Genomic DNA, 21,619 nt, shown 5'->3' on the forward strand with positions numbered 1-21,619 from the left:
AATATGTATAATCTACTAACACAAATACATTAAACCCATACAAGTCAAATGTGCATGTTTTTTTTTACAGTAGACTGAAAAATAAAAACTTTATGAAAAGCCAAGAAAATCCCCAAATCTCAAACCTCACAGGTATGTTTTCAACTGCAGTGTCTCACCTAAAAAGTTATTAGTTGTTGTTGAAAATAAATTTCATTATGGAGAAAACTTTTAGTTTAGCTTACTTCTTTTAAAATTATGTTTAACTTCTAAAACCTTTATATGCAAATGACCTCTGCTGTGATTGGCTAATATTCATTCATTTTCTTTTCGGCTTAGTCCCTTTATTAATCTGGGGTTGCAACAGCGAATTACAGCAACAGCGAAATGAATTATCAAATTATCCAGCATATGTTTTACACAGCGGATGCCCTTCCAACTGCAACACATCATTGGGAAACACCCATAAACTCTTATTCACGCTCATACACAACAGACAATTTTAGCTTACCCAATTTACCTTTACCACATGTCTTTGGACTTAAGGGGGAAACCGGAGCACGCAAAAGAAACTCATGTGAACGTAGGGAGAACATGTAAACTCCACACAGAAACGCCAACTGACCCAGCCAAAGCTCGAACCAGCAACCTTCTTGCTATGAGCCGACAGCACTACCTACTGTGCCACAGAGTCGCCCATTGGCTAATATCTGTTTTGAATACTGAAAGCAACACTAAAAACAACAAAAGAAACTCCTTATTCCACTGAAACAAGTCTAAATATCAATGTGTGAGTATAACAATCAAGCCAGCTCATTTAACATCTGCAACCATGAATTAAATTTCAGTTTCCTTGGATCAAGTCAGTCCCAAAGCACTGTTTTAAATTAGCATGTAATGCGCTCACAACAGGCGTAATTATACACTGTTAATCAGTGAATTTGAGGTCTCAGACCATATCATACAGCCCTCAAAAAGAGAAAGGAAGTCTAATAGAGCATGCATTTTCATCATTAAAAGCAATTTAAAGTTTGCTAGGGCTCAGAAAATGCAAAAGCACAGTTCAGTGTATACACAATGGTACATTTGAAACCATTTTCTCATTGCTGAGTAGCAAGAAAACATGTACTATTATACCACAAATGCTCAAAACAGCTTTTAAGAGTCTCATCTGGAAAACAGTGAGAAAAAAGGCATATTTATTACAGCTAGGCTATGTTTATATTAGTTTAATTACACAAAACTACCTGAATTTCATTAGTTATTAGTGGTTACTAATCAACTGAATGATTGGCATGTCAATAGCATGTTATTGGAATGATTACTCTGTTAGGGTTAGGAATATTCATAATTAAATGATTAGCATGTTTTTGGCTGGAAGGGCATTCCCATCATGAAACATATGTCAGAGTAATTCTCGGTTCATTCCGATGTGGTGACCGCTGATAAATCAGGGGCTAAGCCGAAGGATAGTGAGTGATTGGCATGCTATTACAATGTCGCTAACACAATTAGAAAGTTACCAGCATGTTTTAAACACGATTTTTAGAATATTACTTGCATGATTAACATGTTATTAGAATGTTTCTAGCATGATTAACATATCATTAGTATGCTGCTAACATGTTTTGCAGGCTACTAACATGTTGTTAATGTAATTAACATGTTATTAACATCAAAATATGATTCATGTGTTAAACATTTTACAATAATATTTCTAGCATGATTAGTATGTGATTAGCATGTTTAGTAAGTTATTTGCACATACAACATGCTTAGCATGCTACAAATTTGTTATCAATATTCTAATATGATTAACATGTTTACTAACATGTTGCTAATATAATTAGAATGTTACTAGCATATTATAAACATGATTTAGCATTGTTAGCATTAGACTAAAATAATGTAAGCATGATTAACATGCTATTAGAGTATTTCTAGCATGACTAACATGTCATTAGCATGTTGTTAACATGGTTTGCATGTTATTAACATGTTGATAGTTTGCTTAGCATACTTTAACGTGTATTCAGGCATGATTAGCATGTTACTAGCTCAGTTACTATCACAGTATTGACATGATTGAAGTGTTACAAGCCTTTTGTTTTAGCACTTAGCTACTCACAGTTAGCATGTAGCTATTCACTGCAACATGTGTAGCATGTATAAATCTTGTTTGTCTCTACACTCTCAGAAAAAAAGGTACAAAATTGTACCTTTTAGGGTACAAATGGCCCGTCACTGGGGTGGTACCCTTAAGGGTACAAATTTGTACCTCTATTTAAAGGTACAAAATTGTACCTTCTACATTTGTACCCTTTAAGGGACAATTTTGTACCACCACCGAAGGTACAAAAATGTACCTTTTTATATTATATAGCATTTTCAGGGTACTGACCCAGGCATTTTGATCCTTTGGTGACTGCATGCATAAATAAATAAATAAAATATTTTGGTTCGCAGATGTCCATTTTTATTTATTAATGTAGAAATATTTCATTACAACTCACAACTGAATGTGTTAAGAAATAAAATTACACAGTAAATATAAAGCAGACATGTAAAACAGTAAAAAGAACAATTTAGAAAAGAAATAAAAATTGTTCACTCACTGTACAGTATATAATCTACCCTTAATACAAAGACCACAAGAATACTGTTTAAGATTTATAAACACATTACACAGGCTACATCAAGTACTGCACTTTATAAAGTCCAAAGTATTCGTCTTTAGTCAGAATACTCAGTCATAATAAATAATTTGTCATCAACTTTTTCTCTGTATTTTAGAATGAAGGCAATGTTTCTCTATAAATTGCTTCAACAGTGCAGAAAACCAAATACATCAGTAGCCTCTTCCTCAACATCAGTAGATTACTCCTCATCATCCTCAAGTGGAGTTGTAATTTGTTGTAACACAATATGTGTTTATGCTTTTGATAAACATGACATGTAAAGCATTCATATCTGGAAAATGTTCTTTGATAGTCATTAGGACCACAAGTTATTTAAAAATTTGCTTTATGCATGAATGAGAGCAGTGTGCTGGATTAACTTGATTGTGATTATCCCAAGAGCATGTAGAGAAACAAAAAACAAGGTTGATCACTCTGGTAACTGGAGTAGATCGAGGCTTGTCACCGTCCACCGTTCATTCAAAACATTCCACTGCAGAAACATCAAGGTGTTCTTCTAGTAAGATGGATATGTCAAAAATTTATATTCATCCACATCATTAGCCCGGCCAATCGCAATCCCATCAACTCTCAAGACTGCCGTGACTCGTCTTGTTAACACAGTTGTCCAGTCGGTGGCCTCCTCCTGTACTTGAACTGTTGGATGTGGTGAAGATGATTCACTGTAAATGACAAAGCAATAATTACATTAATATCAGTCACTCTATCACTGATGAAGAGAAAATCAACATGCATAGAAAGTAAAATAATTAATATTCACCGATTTAAAAAAAAAAGTATCACAGATTAAAAGACTAATATAAATTTCATTCATTCATTCAATTTCTTTTTGGCTTAGTCCCTTTATTAATCTGGGGTCGCCACAGTGGAATGAACCACCAACTTATCCAGCATATGTTTTATGCAGCAGATACCCTTCTAGCTGCAACCCAGTATTACGAAACATCCAGACACACTTATTCACACACACAATTATACACTACAGACAAATAAGCTTACCAAATTCAGCTATAGCGCATGTCTTTGGACTTGTGGGGAAACCGGAGCACTTGGAGGAAACCCTCACGAACACTGGAAGAATATGCAAACTCCTCACACAAATGCCAACTGACCCAGCCGAGGCTCGAACCAGCGACCTTCTTGCTGTAAGGTGACAGCACTACCCACTGCATCATCCTAATATAAAGAATATCAAGCATTATAAAATGCATTTATCACAGCATATACTAAACAGAAAACAACATACACACTGGAGCACAACGAAATGTTGAAGTGTCTCGCTTAACAAGGCTGGCAACATGAGAAGTGCTGCTGTAAAATCAATTCCTGGAACATAAAATGTGGCATACAAACAAATATGAAGGAATCCATACAAAGCTAGAATTTAATAATATTAATCAAATGGAGAAAGTTTAGAAAGAGTACCTTAGAGTGAGGACCATAGCATTCTTCAGTTGATCTCTCATCTTTCGATGAAAACCTAGAAAATAATTTTAAACATGTGGGTGTACATTTATTGTTGTTTGTAAGTAAAAACCTACAAATTTAAAATAGTATGTAAGCCATTAAAACCATGGTATAGATAATGAGACATACTTACATCTTGTAACTGAGCCATGCTTTCATATGACATGCCTTCATTGGTCTGATGCTGTTAGCCTGCATTATGTTGTTCAATCTTGTCCTGAAATACAATTGGAAACTTCATAAACTTCAGGAAAGCAATAAGATAAAGCAATAACTATTTATTTATAGTATTTTATTTATATATAAGTATAACGTTAAACGATAGTAAAGCACCAACAATTCTGGACATGAGAGTTTGTGGACACTCCTCAACATTAATGTAACTTAGACACTGAAACGAAGATATGTACAAGCATACACACGCCACGTTTGTAACTAGCCACGTTTACATAATCAGTCGCTTTGCCGGTGACAAAATTGTGATTTTTCTTCACAAAATGGCGGTGTATATAACTGTCTAAAATTACATTTCCGCGGTCAACCGTGGCTAGAAAATGGCCTCAAAATATAAAACATTATCGATAATTACAAATTCCAGTATTAATAACAAAAGGATTTATATCAAGGTATATGAAGACTTTAGTCGCGCCAGCTCCGGGCCACACCGCACATTACTCACGGCCCGATTCCGGTGCACGGTTACGGCAGCGTCGGCTCGCTTCTGCCGCCGCATATGGCCCGAGTAACGATACAGCAGACGGACTAGGGCAGGCGAGAATCTAGCCGCAACTGGCCCAAGTGTATTTTGCTATCTGGGTTGCGATTATATTCCGCCGTGGCAACACTTATTAATAAAGCAGTAACGTAACGTAACATATAAGGCGCGAATACGTAACGTAGGCAATAAAGGGAACTTTTACACCGAGAAAACTAACAGCATATAGTACTTACCTTCTATAACGTTATGTCCCTCGGTGACTTCGATATCACGTTGTATTAACTTCTTTAATAAGCTGCAGACATCTTAGCAAACTCCATCCTGCAGGCCAACGTAACGTTACACCAGCCAGCCCGGAGCACAAAGCGGGGGAAAGCCGAGACCCGAGAGTCAGACAAAATCAACAGAACACGGCTTCACATGTAAAAATGAGACTGAAAATATATCTTTAATACATTCTTACCTGAAAAGTGTGGACTCCAAAATAGACTTTTCTTTGAAAAGTGTGCGAAGTTCTGTGTAAACAGCCAGCATACTCGACCGACCGCCTCAGTAACAAACACTACTATAACGTCTCAACAAGCCAAATTCTTAAAGAGACAGCAACATCACCACCTGTATGAAGATGCTGTCACTCTGCATGGTTCTTATTCTACATCTCATATATACTATAGGGACTTAAACAGTAAGCAAAGACCAGTATTTACGTTTTTAATTATTAAAATTACATTTAATTATAAATTAAATTATTAACATTTTTGAGAAAAAATGTAATTTAAATACATGAAAAAAAATTAATTATTAAAATATTTAATTCAATCAATTTATTTATTTATTATATTTTTAAATTATGTATTTTAGTATTAATGTTTAGTATTAATACATTTAAATTAGTGTTATATAGTGTCTTGATCTTATCATGAGCTGAGGGTACAATTTTGTTCCTATAGGGAAACAAAATATATAATTGTACCTTTAAAGGTGCCAAATTGGTCCTTTATGGTACAATTTTGTATCCAAATGTGCTATAAAAGGTACAAAAATGTACCTTTCAAACCTAAATCTGGACATTTGTACCTTTATAGCTCATTTGGGTACAAAATTGTACCCTAAGGACCAATATGGGACCTTTAAAGGTACAATTTTATATTTTGTTCCCTCTAGGAACAAAATTGTACCCTCATTGTACCTTTTTTTCTGAGAGTGTAGGACCTTCTAAAGCAGCGATATAGAGCTTGTTAAATATGTCATAGGCTGGATTAGCATGTAAATATATATGTGCTTGAACTAAGTCAACCAATTATGTACACCACTGCAATGTAATTATTAGTAAAAAACACTCAAAGTATCAATAATTATTCATATTATTTTCGAGTGCCCATGATGTCAATAGCTAATTATCACTAAATATTGAAATATTTAGTGTTAGCATATGTACAGTAGAGAAACAAAAAAGAAAAAGGTTTCAAACACTGCAACGCATGTCAGTGGAGTTTGTTAATAAATCCATCTCTGATTAAATATCTTATTAAAATGAACGCATCAATACAGATTACATCAGCCCTGACCTAAACCCTAATAAGCAGAGCGAAAGCATCAGAGGTCACGGAGGTCAATCACAGCAGAAAGACGGACGAGCAGAGAAAAGAAAGAAAATCCGTGCCCTGGGGAATCAATAAGAGAGTCAAAGGAGATTGAATTTCTTTCAGTCAATTAATCAGATGGACAAACATTCAAATTCCCTTTAGTTTGAAGGCTTTTTATAAACTCTCTGGCCTATTTAAAGGCACTGAATCAATCAAAACGGACATTTCATAGATCGCAGGAGCACTTTGTCATTAGCTCTCAGGAGACGAGAATAAATCAAATGCAGGAGGTTTTCTCTGATCACATAAAAACACAAATGTGGCTATATTTATGCATGCAGCATTTATATATGTACACAGTATTTTACATTCTATATTCAATTTGACGACAACCTGATATTTTTTTTTCAGATGTTTTTGCAGAAGGATTTAAAAGATTCAATAGCAAACAGGGAATTTGTTATTTAAAGAAGTCCTCTGCAAACTACTTTTTCTTTCTTAGAGTATACAATTTCTTAAAGAAATATATTAAATACTTTACATATTAGTAAAGTAAATCCAGCTGTGGATGCCATTTCATTTTTACTTCAATACTAAACATTAATTTCTCTGCAATTAAACATTGCAGAGTTGTTAGCTTAACTTAAAGATTGCAGTCTTAAGAAAATTTTCAACATATTTTGTTTGTCATACATAACTTGTGTGTAACAACTACACACACACACATATATATATATATATATATATATATATATATATATATATATATATATATATATATATATATATATATATATATATGTATATATATATATATACATACATAAATTAACCTTTTTGCTTGGTAGCACTGGTGCTCCTAACTTCCTAACTTTAAAAATTTAGGTGCATCAGCCAAAATCTGTCGCACACACCAATTATAAGCACCATTACAAGTTTAATACAAACAGGTTTACTGCATTTGAAATCAACAGCAATCAAACTAACAAGAAAATAAAAAAACGAAATCAACGAAATCCCGTTATCAAAAGAAAACACATTTTTTATTATATAACTAAGAGTCCAAAGGATACACAGATCGCTCACCGGCCCTGCACGCACTGCTGATGCTTTTGACATAAGTGCATATGTTATGTTAATAGCAATACCAGTCTTTTCATGAGTAGCAATATTTACTAAGTGTAAGCCTGTTTGCGATGGTGTAGGTGGTGTTAAATTTTACATATAGCTGCCACTTGCACGGCGGACAGCATCTGGCGATTATATGAAGGATTAAACAGAAGCTCTCGTGCTAGATGTGGCAAACAGTTACCTGAAAATTCCATTCCACAGACTTTTCATAACGGACTTGAAGCCAATGGAAGTCTTTTATTCACTCTTCGAAAAGTGTAGATGGTGGATTAACATTCACTACATGATCATTAATAAGATGTGTCATTATTTGTAACTTTAGGTGTTTTCTAAAACAAAATCTGTCAGTGTTATTTTCATTCTCATCTTCAGCACTTTACATTTTCACAGTTGTAGCTCTCACTGTGATCCCAAACCAGAAAGCATTGACTGAGTGATTGACAGCTGATATTAACCAATCCATTCGCGTTCAGTTCTAGAGCATTGGGCCAATAAGAAGAGCACGAAAGCGGGGGAAGCATTACAGACTCGGCTTTGTTTAGTGCAAAAGTTGACATGATAACTGTTTTAAACCTGAACGCTGCGTTTCGCATTTCAAGTGCAAAGATGCATTCTGTGTGAATGTCTCCTGAATCCGCGCATGTGGTGAACATTTTGCAGTAAAAACTGGTCACACACAACAATTTTATGCAGTCGCACAAATGCTCCCAAATATATTTTGAGGTCGCATAAATAAAATTTCGGCCGCATATGCGACCAAAATGGTCGCAATTTCGACCCCTATATATAAAATATAAATTATATAACTATTAAAAGTTAACGATACTACAATGAGCAGAGCATTAATAGCATGTTAGCAGCAGATTGATAGCACAATTAACATGTCAGTAGCATGTTGTTTGCATAAGTAGCATGCCACTAGTACATTGTTAGCATGATTAGCACGCTAATACTGTGTTGTTAACAATATTGTAACATAATTAGCATGTTACTAACATGTCACTAACATAATTAGAATGTCACTAGCATGTTATTAGCATGATAATAATAATAATAATAATAATAATAATAATAATAATGATAATAATAATAATAATTCCTTACATTTATATTGGACTTTTCTGGACACTTAAACGTTTTGGGGGGAATCTCCCTATTCACCACCAGTATGTAGCATCTACCTTGATGCAACGGCAGCCATATTGTGCAAGACCGCACACCACACACCAGCTGATTGGTGTAGAGGAGACAGAGTGATGAAGACAATTATGATATGGGGATGGTTAGGAGACCATGATGGACAGAGGACCAGTGGGCAAATTTGGCCAGGATGCCAGGGTTAAATCCCTACTCTTTTTTTGAAGGACATCCTGGGATTTAAAATGACCACCGAGTCAGGACTTTCGCTCCACAGCGGCCTCCGGCGGCTTTTCACACGAGAACAGTGCGGGCGCGAATGGCGCGCGCTCCCGAGAGGCACTCGAGACGCGAAAAAGCGCTCACAGCGGCCTCTCGCAGATCAGCGAAAACAAAAACTGCTCGAATACGTACCTCCCGGAACGTATTTTGCGGTCTGCAGAAACCTCCGCGGGGCTACGTTTTCACAATGCGCCCGGGTTGAGAAAAAAGCAATATATGTCTTAATAAAATCTCACATTTTTAAAAAAACTGCTAAATATGTTGGACTTTTTATTTGACAATTAAAAAAAAGTAAGATCTTATCAAAATGTAGTATATTGTTATTTTTATGTTAACTTTATTAAATGTCTTTTATTATTATTATACATTGTAAAATAAAACTTACTTAAGTCTTCAGTATCACCTTATCGCATTCGTTTTTCTAGTGTTTATTTATTTAAAACACATTTGCATTATGCATTATTAACAAACAAACAAACAAACAAACAAACAAATAAATTAATTAATTGATACTTTGATTACACACATGCTGCTTTTTAAATAAAATCATGAGACAGACCCTATTAATGGCATTCTGAAATTCCTGAATGATGCAGTGAGATATACAACTTTAAACTGGCATTCAAGACAATCAGCAGCACTGAGCGCAATAAACCCAGCTGCTGACCTCATTCACACACAGCTGCATTCAGTTTATTCACCGGCATCTTGAATATTGATCTACAACAAGCCAAAGCAGTGATTAACTCAAACACAAACGACACACAGTACATCTGTATTAACATTCTCAGTGCATGTAATCAACAGCTGACATTCAAATCTGATGGCTCGCGCTGAGGCATAGAAAAAGATATGTGGTGTTTGTCATAAATCACAAATTTATCAGTGTTTTCAAATAAATAACATTTATTTGAGGTTCCAGACATTCGAATACACATTACTACTAGCAAAACATAGCATTTTAATTATTATCAGATCCATAATAACAAATATTTTATACAGTTTTTTGTGTGATGGAAGTGGGTAGTTGTTACTGTGTAAATTATCCAGCCACAGAATTTGATTACTTAGGTTCTTCCTAAGTATTGCGAGTAAGTACATTGTGTTTGTCATCTTTTTTATTAGTATTATTTTGGGGTGGGAAACCTGCTGAAAATTTCTAAAATGTGAAATTTTAAAAAGGCCCTTGGCAGACACTTTCTCAAAAACAGGTCTGCGCTAAATATTTATGCAAGATATCTAAAATATACACTGATGTCTATGGAGACCGCATTACAAATTAATGTTATATATACCTGAATGTTGTGCGTTATTCACATACGATACATAAACGGTGTGTTTATGTTACTAGAGCATGTAATCTATTCCTCTCCCAGTTAAACTGCCATGTACGTTTCACAAGAAAATGATGAATTAACATGTTGTGAATCCAGCAGTTCTGATGTCTTCTGCAGCGCTAAATGCAATGCAATGTAATATAATGTAATGTGTATTTATATAGCACATGGCCATACATCCAAAACGCTTTACATGCATGAAGGGGGACTGTGTGGTTGACTGTGTGGTTCATACTGTGTGATTGTTACTCAGGTGAATGAGCACGGGTTTGCCAGTGATTTCAGGCATTTGTCTGCGATTTCTCAAAACCTGCCAGCATTTTCTCAAAACATGTCGACAATTTCTCAAAGCCTGTTGGTAATTTTTTTCAAAACCTGTCAACTCAATTCAATTCAGCTTTATTTGTATAGCGCTTTTACAATGTAGATTGTGTCAAAGCAGCTTCACATAAATGGTCATAGTAACTGGAACAGTGTGGTTCAGTAACTGGAACAGTGTGGTTCAGGTTTTAGTGTTTAAGTTCAGTTCAGTTCAGTTTAGCTCTGTTCAGTGTGATTTAATCATTACTAAGAGTTCAAACACTGAAGAGCAAATTCATCGATGCGTAGCTTTACCAATCCTGAACCATGCGAGGCAGTGGCGACAGCGGAGAGGGAAAAAAAACTTCTCCTGATGGGAGTGAAGAAAAAAAACCTTGAGAGAACCAGACTCAGTTGGGCACGACCATTTTAATTTCTCCGCTGGCCAAAAGTCTTGTGCAGAGCTTCATTCGCCGTGGTTTATGCTGGAAGATGGCCTCAATGAAGACTCGTCTGTCCCTGGAGCGTCGCTGGAATCAGACACATGTTCTCCACTCCCCACGACCATCAGCGCAGCAGCAGCTCAGGATATGGCCTGGTCCCGGATATGGAATCCTTGGGATCATCAACAATTTCTCAAAACCTGTCGACAATTTCTCAAAACCTGTCAACAATTTCTCAAAACCTGTCGACAATTTCTCAAAACCTGTTGTCAATTTTTCAAAACCTATAGGCAATTTCTCAAAACCTGTAGGCAATTTGTCAAAACCTTTTGCCAATTTCTCAAAACCTGTCGACAATTTCTCAAAACCTGTCAACAATTTTTCAAAACATGTCGACAATTTCTCAAAACCTGTCGACAATTTCTCAAAACCTGTTGGTAATTTCTCAAAACCTGTCAGCAATTTCTTAAAACCTGTCAACAATTCCTCAAAACATGTCGACAATTTCTCAAAACCTGTCAACAATTTCTCAAAACCTGTTGGAAATTTCTCAAAACCTGTCAACTATTTCTCAAAACCTGTCGACAATTTCTCAAAACCTGTCAACAATTTCTCAAAACCTGTCAACAATTTCTCAAAACCTGTCAACTATTTCTCAAAACCTGTCGACAATTTCTCAAAACCTGTCAACAATTTCTCAAAACCTGTCAACAATTTCTCAAAACCTGTCAACAATTTTTCAAAACCTGTCAACAATTTCTCAAAACCTGTCGAGAATTTCTCAAAACCTGTGGACAGTTTCTCAAAACCTGTTGGTAATTTGTCAAAACCTGTTGCCAATTTCTCAAAACCTGTCGAGAATTTCTCAAAACCTGTGGACAGTTTCTCAAAACCTGTAGGCAATTTCTCAAAACCTGTAGGCAATTTGTCAAAACCTGTTGCCAATTTCTCAAAACCTGTCGAGAATTTCTCAAAACATGTCGACAATTTCTCAAAACCTGTTGGTAATTTCTCAAAACCTGTCAGCAATTTCTTAAAACCTGTCAACAATTTCTCAAAACATTTCGACAATTTTTAAAAACCTGTCAACAATTTCTCAAAACCTTCAGCAATTTCTCAAAACCTGTCAGAAATTTCTCAAAACCTGTCAACAATTTCTCAAAACCTGTCGACAATTTCTCAAAACCTGTCAACAATTTCTCAAAACCTGTCAACAATTTCTCATAACCTGTCGGCAATTTTTCAAAACCTGTCAACAAATTTTCAAAACCTGTCAACAAATTTTCAAAACCTGTCGGCAATTTTTCAAAACCTGTCAACAATTTCTCAAAACCTGTCAACAATTTCTCAAAACCTGTCAACAATTTTTCAAAACCTGTCAACAAATTTTCAAAACCTGTCAATAATTTCTCAAAACCTTTTGGCAATTTCTCCAAACTTGTCAACAATTTCTCAAAACCTGTCAGCAATTTCTTAAAACCTGTCGCCAAGTCAAAGTCAGGATGCAGTTTGAACTCGGCATTAGTCTGATGCTGAGCTTTTCCATGTGCAGTGGAAGAGAAGTTTGAGCCACGACAGATGTTTCCTCAAACGTCCTGACGTAAATAAACTGGCGAACATATGTTTTCACCCACACACAGATGTGCACATATACACTGACGCATATATATGCATCTGCCGGATCCTCAGAATGACTGACACTGAACTGAAGGTTTGTGTTTCGTCAGCTCATGCTTGCTCCCGGGACTGAACACTTGCCAAACTCTTCCGTCAGATCAACCTTTTTGACATGAAATACTTTCTTGAACTCCCCCAGGAGATTTACAGTTAATTATTTAACAACACATTTAAATGCATGTTTCTCAGATGTCAGCTGATGTTACACTGGCATACAGGAAAACAAGTTTCATTTTTCGTTGCTGATATGGATAATAAAGATCCATTGAACTACTTGGATCATGTTCTTCATTTCATTCTCTCTCTTTCAAACTGTTTAATTATTTAAACATTTCCCAATGCTTTTTAATTATAAGAATGTTTTTTTCCCACCACATTTATAAACATTTATAACTTTTTTTTTTGTCTTCGCCATGATGACAGTACATCATATTTTACTGGTTATTTTGCAAGATAATTGTATTTAGATTAATGTGCAATTTAAAGACTTAACTAAGTTAAACAGGTCAAGTAGGGCAAATCATTGGCCAACAGTGTGTTGTTCTGTAGTCAAACTAAAAAATAATTGATAATAATAATAATGTTTAAAAAAATAAATAATAATGCCTAGCAGTTTTACACGTTTTAGAAGTTAATTCACAGCAAATGATTTTAATCATGAACAGAAAATACAGCTTCAATACAGATTCAATGCAGCTTTATATGGCTGCAAATGATCTTAGATGAAGAAATAAATGTCTTTTCTAGTGAAAAAAAAATCATTTTCTAAATAAATAAGAAACCGAAGAGATCTAGTAGGCTGGTACAGTGTCAGTAGCTAATGAAGGTAAACAGAAGTCGTTTGAACTGCAGCAGGTCACCTTGACTAAATGCTTGTTGCTGCCATGTGATAGGCTGATTTGCATTGACAAGCAGTTAGACAGGTGTACCTAATAAAGTGGCCAGTGAGTATATATATATATATATATATATATATATATATAGAAGGGATGCTCCGATCAGGATTTTTGCAGTCAATACTGAGCACCGATTTCATTTTATGGGGATTAGCCAATACCTAGTACCAAATCGGAATCTTCAAGCTTTATATAATTTTGCCATTGCATAAGCACAATTTCTCTTTAAGTATGAGATATCGCCTTACCTAACATAATAAATTAGGGTGTTCAATACATGTAATAGTCAGAAGCAGCTTTACAAACAAATTTGCTAAAACTGATAAAAAAAACAATAAAAAAAACAATGCAATTTGGAAAAATAGCTTATGTGTTGTAGCACTGCTGATGCATAGCCCGGGCACGCACGTTTAAGACTGTTTAGATTACGGGTTCCCAAACTTTCTTAGCAAGGGACCCCAAAATAGCAATGCCAGTGACTTGCAACCCATAATATGCTCTGAGGTCGTTATACACATACAAATCTTGCAAACCCAACACAGAGACCAATAGGTCCAAGTGTATTCTTGTTTAAATTTTGGAGAACGCCACTCAGAGATCATCCACATTTTATGTATGTAAGTGATGTCAAACTTTAACTTGGTGCCATAAAATCAATCTGCAGCATCTGACACTTCTGCTGTGTCTTTAATTTAACGTAATCACCCCAGGGCTCACAATACATGCATGTTGTTTATTTTTAATGTAACTAATAACTATGCATAAAATATGCTAACTCTAATCATTTAATTAAATGAATTAGGTTTTTGGAAAGCACCAAGCAACCCCCCGTCGTTTTCGCGGGACCCCTCAAGGGGTCCTGACTAGGGCTTTACATTAACCGTCAAATGCAGGTAGACTTCTGCTGTGGCGGGTTAGACAGCCATCCTCACTAGCCAATTTGGCTAGTAGCTATTGTAGTTTTCTTAAAAATCAGAGTTCAAAAATAAAGATTATCCAATGAGAGGCCAGCGTGAGAGATGACAATAATATCTGTGTTCGCGTGAGCAAAAAAAAAAATGTAATACCAAAAGAGAGGATGATCAGGTGCACCAGACAATCCCCGCTCACTGATGAAGGCTTCAGTGTCATACTCACAGCTGATTTAAAACACGCGAGTGTTTAAACGTTTAAAAAAGAAACCGTTCCTCGCATGAAGCATCCGTGCCTGGAAATGTAACTGGTGCAACCAGCTCTCTTTAGTAGTAATAGACGTAACAAAAAGTGATGCTTGTGTATCCACAGTCCTATTGCCTTCAAGAGCTTTTTTTTTATGTATTTTTGTAAGCAGCAGCAGTTGCTGCTTTTGCTTTAACGCAGGGGTGTCAAACTCAGTTCCAAAAGGGCCGAAGCCCTGCACAGTTTAGTTCCAACCCTGCTAAAAACTAACTTACCTGTAGGTTTCAAACAAGCCTGAAGGACTCAATTAGTTTGATCAGGTGTGTTTAATTAGGGTTGGAACTAAACTGTGCAGAGCTGCGGCCCTTTTGGAACTGAGTTTGACACCTGTGCTTTAACAATTCTTAGAATAGAAATATATTTTTCTAACAACAAAAGTGTGACTAGTAAAAATGGCGAGTGGCTAGTAATGTTGGAAAACTACTAGCCACAGTGGCTGGTGATCAAAATAGTTCATGTCGAGCCCTGGTCCTAGACCCCCACTTTGGGAACCACTGGTTTAGATCAGGGGTTCCCAAACTTTTCAGCCTGTGACCCCCAAAATAACAATGCCAGTGACTCGCGACCCCCAAAATCCTCTAAGGTGGTTATAAATACAGAAAGCTTGCATGCAATGGCGGGCACACACCAGTAGACCCAAGTCTATTCTTCGTTTAATGTTTTTTTTATGTATATCAGTGCTGTAAATGTGCCAGAAAGTTTAACCTGGTATTATAAAATCAATCTGCTGCATCTGCATCTGTGTCTTTAATATAATGTAAATACCTCAGGGGTCGCAATCTAATAGAACTAGTAACTATAAGCTACTATAGTAACTATATAGTATAGTAACTATAAACAACTATCTTTTTTCAGTAGGTTATGGATAAAATATGGTCATTCTACTGGTTTAATAAAAATAGATTTTTGGAAATCACCAGACGACCCCCTCTTCATTTTCCCACGACCCCCACTTTGAGAACCACTGGTTTAGATAATGATAAAAATAAAGACGTTTACAGTATGAAATCCATAAATGGCTTTAAACAATCACTAAATTCCCTACAGAATCGTTTTCAAACACACATATACAAATAGCATGTAAACGCATCACATCTTAATACTCACTACACTTAAGGAACTTCTAAATGGGCTACTTTTTTACTCATACTTTGAGCAATATTTACAACAGATTCTCTTACTCGCACTACATTTTTGGGTACTTTTACTTAATGTACAAGTAAAAGTATAATTTTTCAGTACTCTTTACACCACTGATTATAAGTGATTTGATAAGTGAAATGCATTCATTCATTCATTTTCCTTCAGCTTAGTCTCTATTTCAGAGGTAGTCAAAGTGGAATGAACCGCCAACAATTCCAGCATATATGTTTCACGCAGCGTATGCCCGTCCAGCCACAACCCAGTACTGGGGAACATCCTTACACACTCATAAACTAGCTTGCATGGTTCGGGATCTGTAGAGCTGCGCATCGATGGATTTGCTCATTCATTCATTCATTATTTATTTATTGCCATGTCAGCTACTAAGGCTATTTTCATGGCAATAGCATTTCAGTTATTAACAAACATCAACAGTAAAGAATAAATAATTGAATGTACAGTTCAAATAAGATTTTTCTGCCGAATACAATTCTAATACTTTTTCTGGTGTCACTTTGTTAAAAAGTGTCCTTAAGGGAGTTCTCATCATAAAAAGTCTTTCTGGAGTCATTAAAAGCAGGGCAGTCCAGTAAAATGTGTTTTACAGTCCATGGGGTTTAACAGTGAAAACATAGGGTAGGGTCTTCATCTTTGAGTAAAAAGTTATGTGTTAATCTTGCATGTCCGATAAGAAATCTGGTAAAAATTCGATGGATTTGCTCTTCAGTGTTTGGACTCTCAGTAGTAATTATTAAACCACACTGAACTGAGCTAAACTGAACTGAACTTAAACTCTGAAAACTGAGCTACACTGTTTCAATTTACTATGTTTTTTTTATGTGAAGCTGCTTTGACAAAATCTACATTGTAAAAGCGCTATACAAATAAAGGTGAATTGAATTGAATATTCACACACACACACACACACACCCATACACTATGGCCAATTTAGTATCCAATTCACCTATAGACCTTTTTCTTGGAACGCAAAATTACCCATTATGCTTTGCATGTATGCGCAAGGAGAATGCGAAGAACTTCCGGTCGGCAGCTGATGCGTGTAAACAGTCACATTTGGACAGCTTTGAAACGTTAGTTTTAAGCTATTTTACCTGCTTTTATCCTCTTTGAACTAATACTGTTGTCCATCAGCACCATCTCCTGGACTGATCATTTAAAGAAATGCGATCTAATAGGATGGAAAACAGCTGCTGTGAGGCATTTTCCCCTCGTTGTCAGACGGCATCTTCTGCAGTTTAAATGAAGCCTTGTCATCGCTAAAGTCAACATTTTCTCTTTATTTCAAATATATAACCAGCCCAAACAAATGTAGTTCACCAAAATGTTTGACACACACAAGTAGCCTGTACTGTGCCACTAATACACTGATTTAATAACTGTGACAAAGTGAAAATATAGGCTAGTGTCATTTCGAAATGACAGAAAAACACAAACGGTGGTGAATACAACACACGAAAAACACAAACGGCTCGCGATTAAAATGAACAGCAAATCAGCCAGCAGAGGATCAGTAACAGACTTTTATTGGTCATTTTTGTAAATTGCACGACTTTCATACCTGTTAAGTTTCATGCCAGTACTCTGGTTTGCTCTCTCTCTCTCTGTGTGTGTGTGTGTGTTAAAGAGCCGCTGAGCTAATAGCTGACAGGCCAGGAACACACACATACACTGTTATTTCTGACGGCAGACACGTAAACTAGGAGAACGTTTTTCTCGTATTTCTGACGCGCTTGACCCACAAGTGACAGATTATAACGCTTTAACAGACACATTTCTAAGTTGCGTGTCACAAAAACACTCTGTTATCCATTAAAAACGTTATTGAAACCCATTTTCGGAGCGCAAATTACCAGTTGTACAGGCTGTGAACAGAAGTTTTTAGCATTCTACCGGAAGACGCTGGTCGCTATGGCGCCCTCCATGCAGCAGCCATGAAACAGGTCTATAGCGCATATCTTTGGACTGTGGGGGAAACCGGAGCACCCAGAGGAAACCCACGCCAACACAGGGAAAACATGCAGACTCCACACAGAAATGCCAACTGGCCCAGCCAGGACTTGAACCAGTGACCTTCTTGCTGTGAAGTGACGGTACTAACCACTGAACCACCATGCAACTATAAGTGAAATTGTGTGGAGAAATCTAACTGGTATATTGCAAGTGATAATATAATCGCCCATCCCTAGTGAGTAAACCAACAGAAATTAGGACATTTTCAGTCTGGAAGTGAACTGGAAGTAAGGGTGACCTTCTCAAGTGCATCTCCAAAAAACAAACTACAAAAAAACAGTGCATTTTGGTTAAAATGTAAAGCAAAGAATAAAAAAGCCCATCACCTACCGTGGTTGTTTTTGTTGTGCACAGGTGTGTAGTGGTTCTTGGACGTCCGCACAGGTGTGTTCTCTTTAGGCGAGGTGTCAATAGCGCCGATGTTTTCATGCTCGTACTGTGATATGGGAATAGGCCCCTGCTGTCGCAAAATATCCGCCAGCGCTCTGCACAAAAACACACACACACACACACACATTAGCCCAAGATCATTTCGCTGCTCTCCAGAAAGCAAAAACACCATCCAAATCAGGTTAAGGTTGAAATAAAAGCTTGTTTCATCCAGCTTAAAGATACAAACACAGCACCCCTCCCCCAAGAGGCTTTGCCAATTTGCGCCGTTTAGGCTATTGTTTGTTCGCAGAGGTTGCATTTCTTACACACACACACACACAACCACACACACACACACACACACACACACACACACAGTTTAATTGCGCTTTGTGTTGTAATGAAGAGTAGAGGTTTGGTCTCTCAGGTTTTCTCCACCTCAGGCCTGTGAGCTCCACAGCTACAAACAAAGGCCATTAATCAATGTTCCTCTGCAATATGGCGTTAGAGCAACACACGCCACCTACACTCGCCTAATGGGATTCAAATTCTATTAATGTTTCTGCTCTTTGGCCCGAAGGACACAGTTTTCTGACTCCAAACCCGAACGCCTGTGGTCGGTGATTCTGAGAGCTGGAGTTAATGGTATTTTAGCACTAATGTCGTTTTTTTTTTTTTTGGGAGAATGTCATGTTATGTAGGACTTAACTTTCTTTTATTTTACTGCATGCAAACATTTATACTGTAGAATGGCGTTGGCTTTGTGGTTAAAGATCAAATGTGGTGAACAAATAGGTTGCAGATTATCAGATCAGAATAATAGGTTGTTATTGGCGTACATTTTCATCTTGCACCAGGATTTGATGTAGATTCAAAAGTCTGCACTATGGACATGAATAAGCAAGATTGTGAATAAGACAAAGTTAAATTTTAGTAAGTAAAAGACAATGAATGCAAGGGTAGAAACCTTTTAACCCTTTCACGTTTGAGATTTAAACACTACAGCTGACCCTCCTGCATGAGAATCCACTGCATTCTAAAGTTCCCATGGCGATGTGTCAAGTTTACATTTAAGATGACCCACCAGCCCCAATGATCTATACAGTTGAAGTCAGAATTATTAGCCCCTCTGAATTATTAGCCCCCCTGTTTATGTTTTCCCCTAACTTCTGTTTAACGGAAAGATTTTCCCAACACATTTCTAAACATAACAGTTTTAATAACTCATTTCTAATAACTGATTTATTTTATCTTTGCCATGATGACAGTAAATAATATTTGACTAGATATTCATGAAGATAAACAACTGCCAAAGTCAAAACCAAGGATGATCACACCAAGGATGATCACACCGGTGTGATCATGCACGAGAAATGGTTAATTGGATCATGCAGGTTTAAAGATGGGATTTTTTGCAACCCAAGCTCATTCTGGAAACGTAGCCCCGCGGACGTTTCTGGAGATCGCGATTTACGTGGCTGGAAGTACGTAAAGGCCGCGTTTGGTTTTTTTTGAGCGAACGCTGCGGGGTGGTGTGGCGCCGCTCCGCCCCTCCTCTTCGCGCTCGCCGGCCGACGGCTCGCCTCCGAGTGGAGGGCTTTCCCGACGCAATCAGTTTGTCCGCCTAGCTCACAGCGTTGCGTCGGCGGAGCGGAGGCCCCAGACGAGGAGGAGGAGCCAGAGCCGGCCGTGGTGGACGACGACCGGGATCAAGTCCGGGGAACGGCGGGTTCCGGAAATCAGGTAAGACGAAAAACGGAATCCAGAAAATGAGGGCGAGAACGCGACGGGATCCGAAAACAACGAGGGCTTTTGCTTTTTTTTTTTTTTTTCCCGATCCGGCGGCTTTTCGCGCGAGAACAGCACGGGCGCGAACGCCATGCGCTCCCGAGAGGCGCCCGCCCGAGAAGCGAAAAAGCGCGCACAGCGGCCTCTCTCGGATCCGCGAAAACAAAAAAACGCTCAAATACGTATCTCCCGGGACGTAAATCGCGGTCCGCAGAAACGTCTGCGGGGCTACGTTTCCACAATGAGCCCGGGTTGATTTTTTGGCTTCACTGCCAAAAAATTAACCCTTTTTGTTTCCCAAAAATTCATATCCAGAACCATTTTTTTTTTAGTTTATAATAACATTAATCAAACTGTAAGATTATACCAATATGAAAAAAAATACATAAACAGATCCAAATTCTATTAACAAACTAAATCTTTAAAATAAAATAAATAAATTTTACTATTATGGATGGATGGATGAATTTCAAAGAAGTAGTGAAATTTGTACAGATGCAGAACCATATTCCATAGCTTGAAGAACATTTAAAAAATGTTCTATTGTAAAGAATGTCTCGTGGAATGAAAATGTATCCTGAATGTTATAGGTTATTAATGGAAACACTGATTACAATAAAGAACAATTATTTTTAGAAGGGTATATGTGGTGGTAAACATAAAAAGATCTAAAGGGACTAGGGGTGTAACGGATTACACTTGATCCGTGATTCGTACGGATCACAAGCTGCGGTTTGGAACATACATGTCCTGCGGATTAATACATTTTTTTACTTGTCGTGTAGATAAATCTTAGGTTTGTAAAGATCACAGAGATATCACCTCTCGCGTCATTCAAAAACATGTAAAGCATTTAGGCTTTCCAGTAAAATACAATGATGACATAAGGAGTTGTGGTGGGTTATTCGGGATGTGGTGGGTTTCTTAGGCTATTATTAAAAGATCGGGATCTTAACACCTAAGCAACATAATTTATAAATTATGGTGATTTGCATGATTATTAATCATAAGAGATTCAGTATTTAGTATTTTAAATTAGTTATGAAGTTACATAACAGTCAAATAACACAAAAGTACTGGGATAACAGTTTATAGTTTAGTTAAAATAACTGATGTTTAATATAAAGATTAAAATCACTGTCATATGCAGTTGATAACACTCAAAAATGAAAGTTGTAGGCAGCAGTTACGCTATTTAACAATCGGTCATCAAAAATATGCCACTGAATAATTCTTCACAAATGATGCATCTTGCAATGAAAAATTAAGTTTTATGAGTGCATAACAGAATAATTAATTGTAAATGAGACTAAATATACATGTAAATATACATTTTATACTAAATATATACATTTAGCATTATCAGCAACAGTAGTAGTAACAGTGAATTTTTCACAGTACTGAATATTTTACTA

At 36.8% G+C, this 21,619-nt stretch overlaps 1 protein-coding gene and 1 long non-coding RNA gene across 7 annotated transcripts in view; both read right to left on the reverse strand.

Annotated features, from left to right (window-relative positions):
• shisa6a (shisa family member 6a) overlaps nucleotides 1-21,619 on the reverse strand; it is a 214,865-nt gene that overhangs the window by 161,457 nt on the left and 31,789 nt on the right. For all 6 annotated transcript variants that reach the window (NM_001442722.1, NM_001442723.1, NM_001442720.1 and 3 more), the window contains exon 3: nucleotides 18,375-18,529. In NM_001442722.1, coding sequence (NP_001429651.1) covers nucleotides 18,375-18,529 — 155 coding nt within the window. The remainder of the gene's footprint in view (nucleotides 1-18,374; nucleotides 18,530-21,619) is intronic.
• Nucleotides 2,433-5,432, reverse strand: LOC141381134 (uncharacterized). Its single transcript, XR_015480426.1, has 7 exons — nucleotides 5,327-5,432; nucleotides 5,097-5,184; nucleotides 4,279-4,362; nucleotides 4,104-4,158; nucleotides 3,929-4,004; nucleotides 3,678-3,854; nucleotides 2,433-3,340 (listed from the first exon to the last, which is right to left on the reverse strand). It is a non-coding gene; the product is annotated as an uncharacterized LOC141381134 (long non-coding RNA).

The sequence above is a fragment of the Danio rerio genome, chromosome 3 (assembly GCF_052040795.2).
Source record: "Danio rerio strain M-AB ecotype USA chromosome 3, GRCz13ab, whole genome shotgun sequence".
NCBI lineage: Eukaryota > Metazoa > Chordata > Actinopteri > Cypriniformes > Danionidae > Danio > Danio rerio.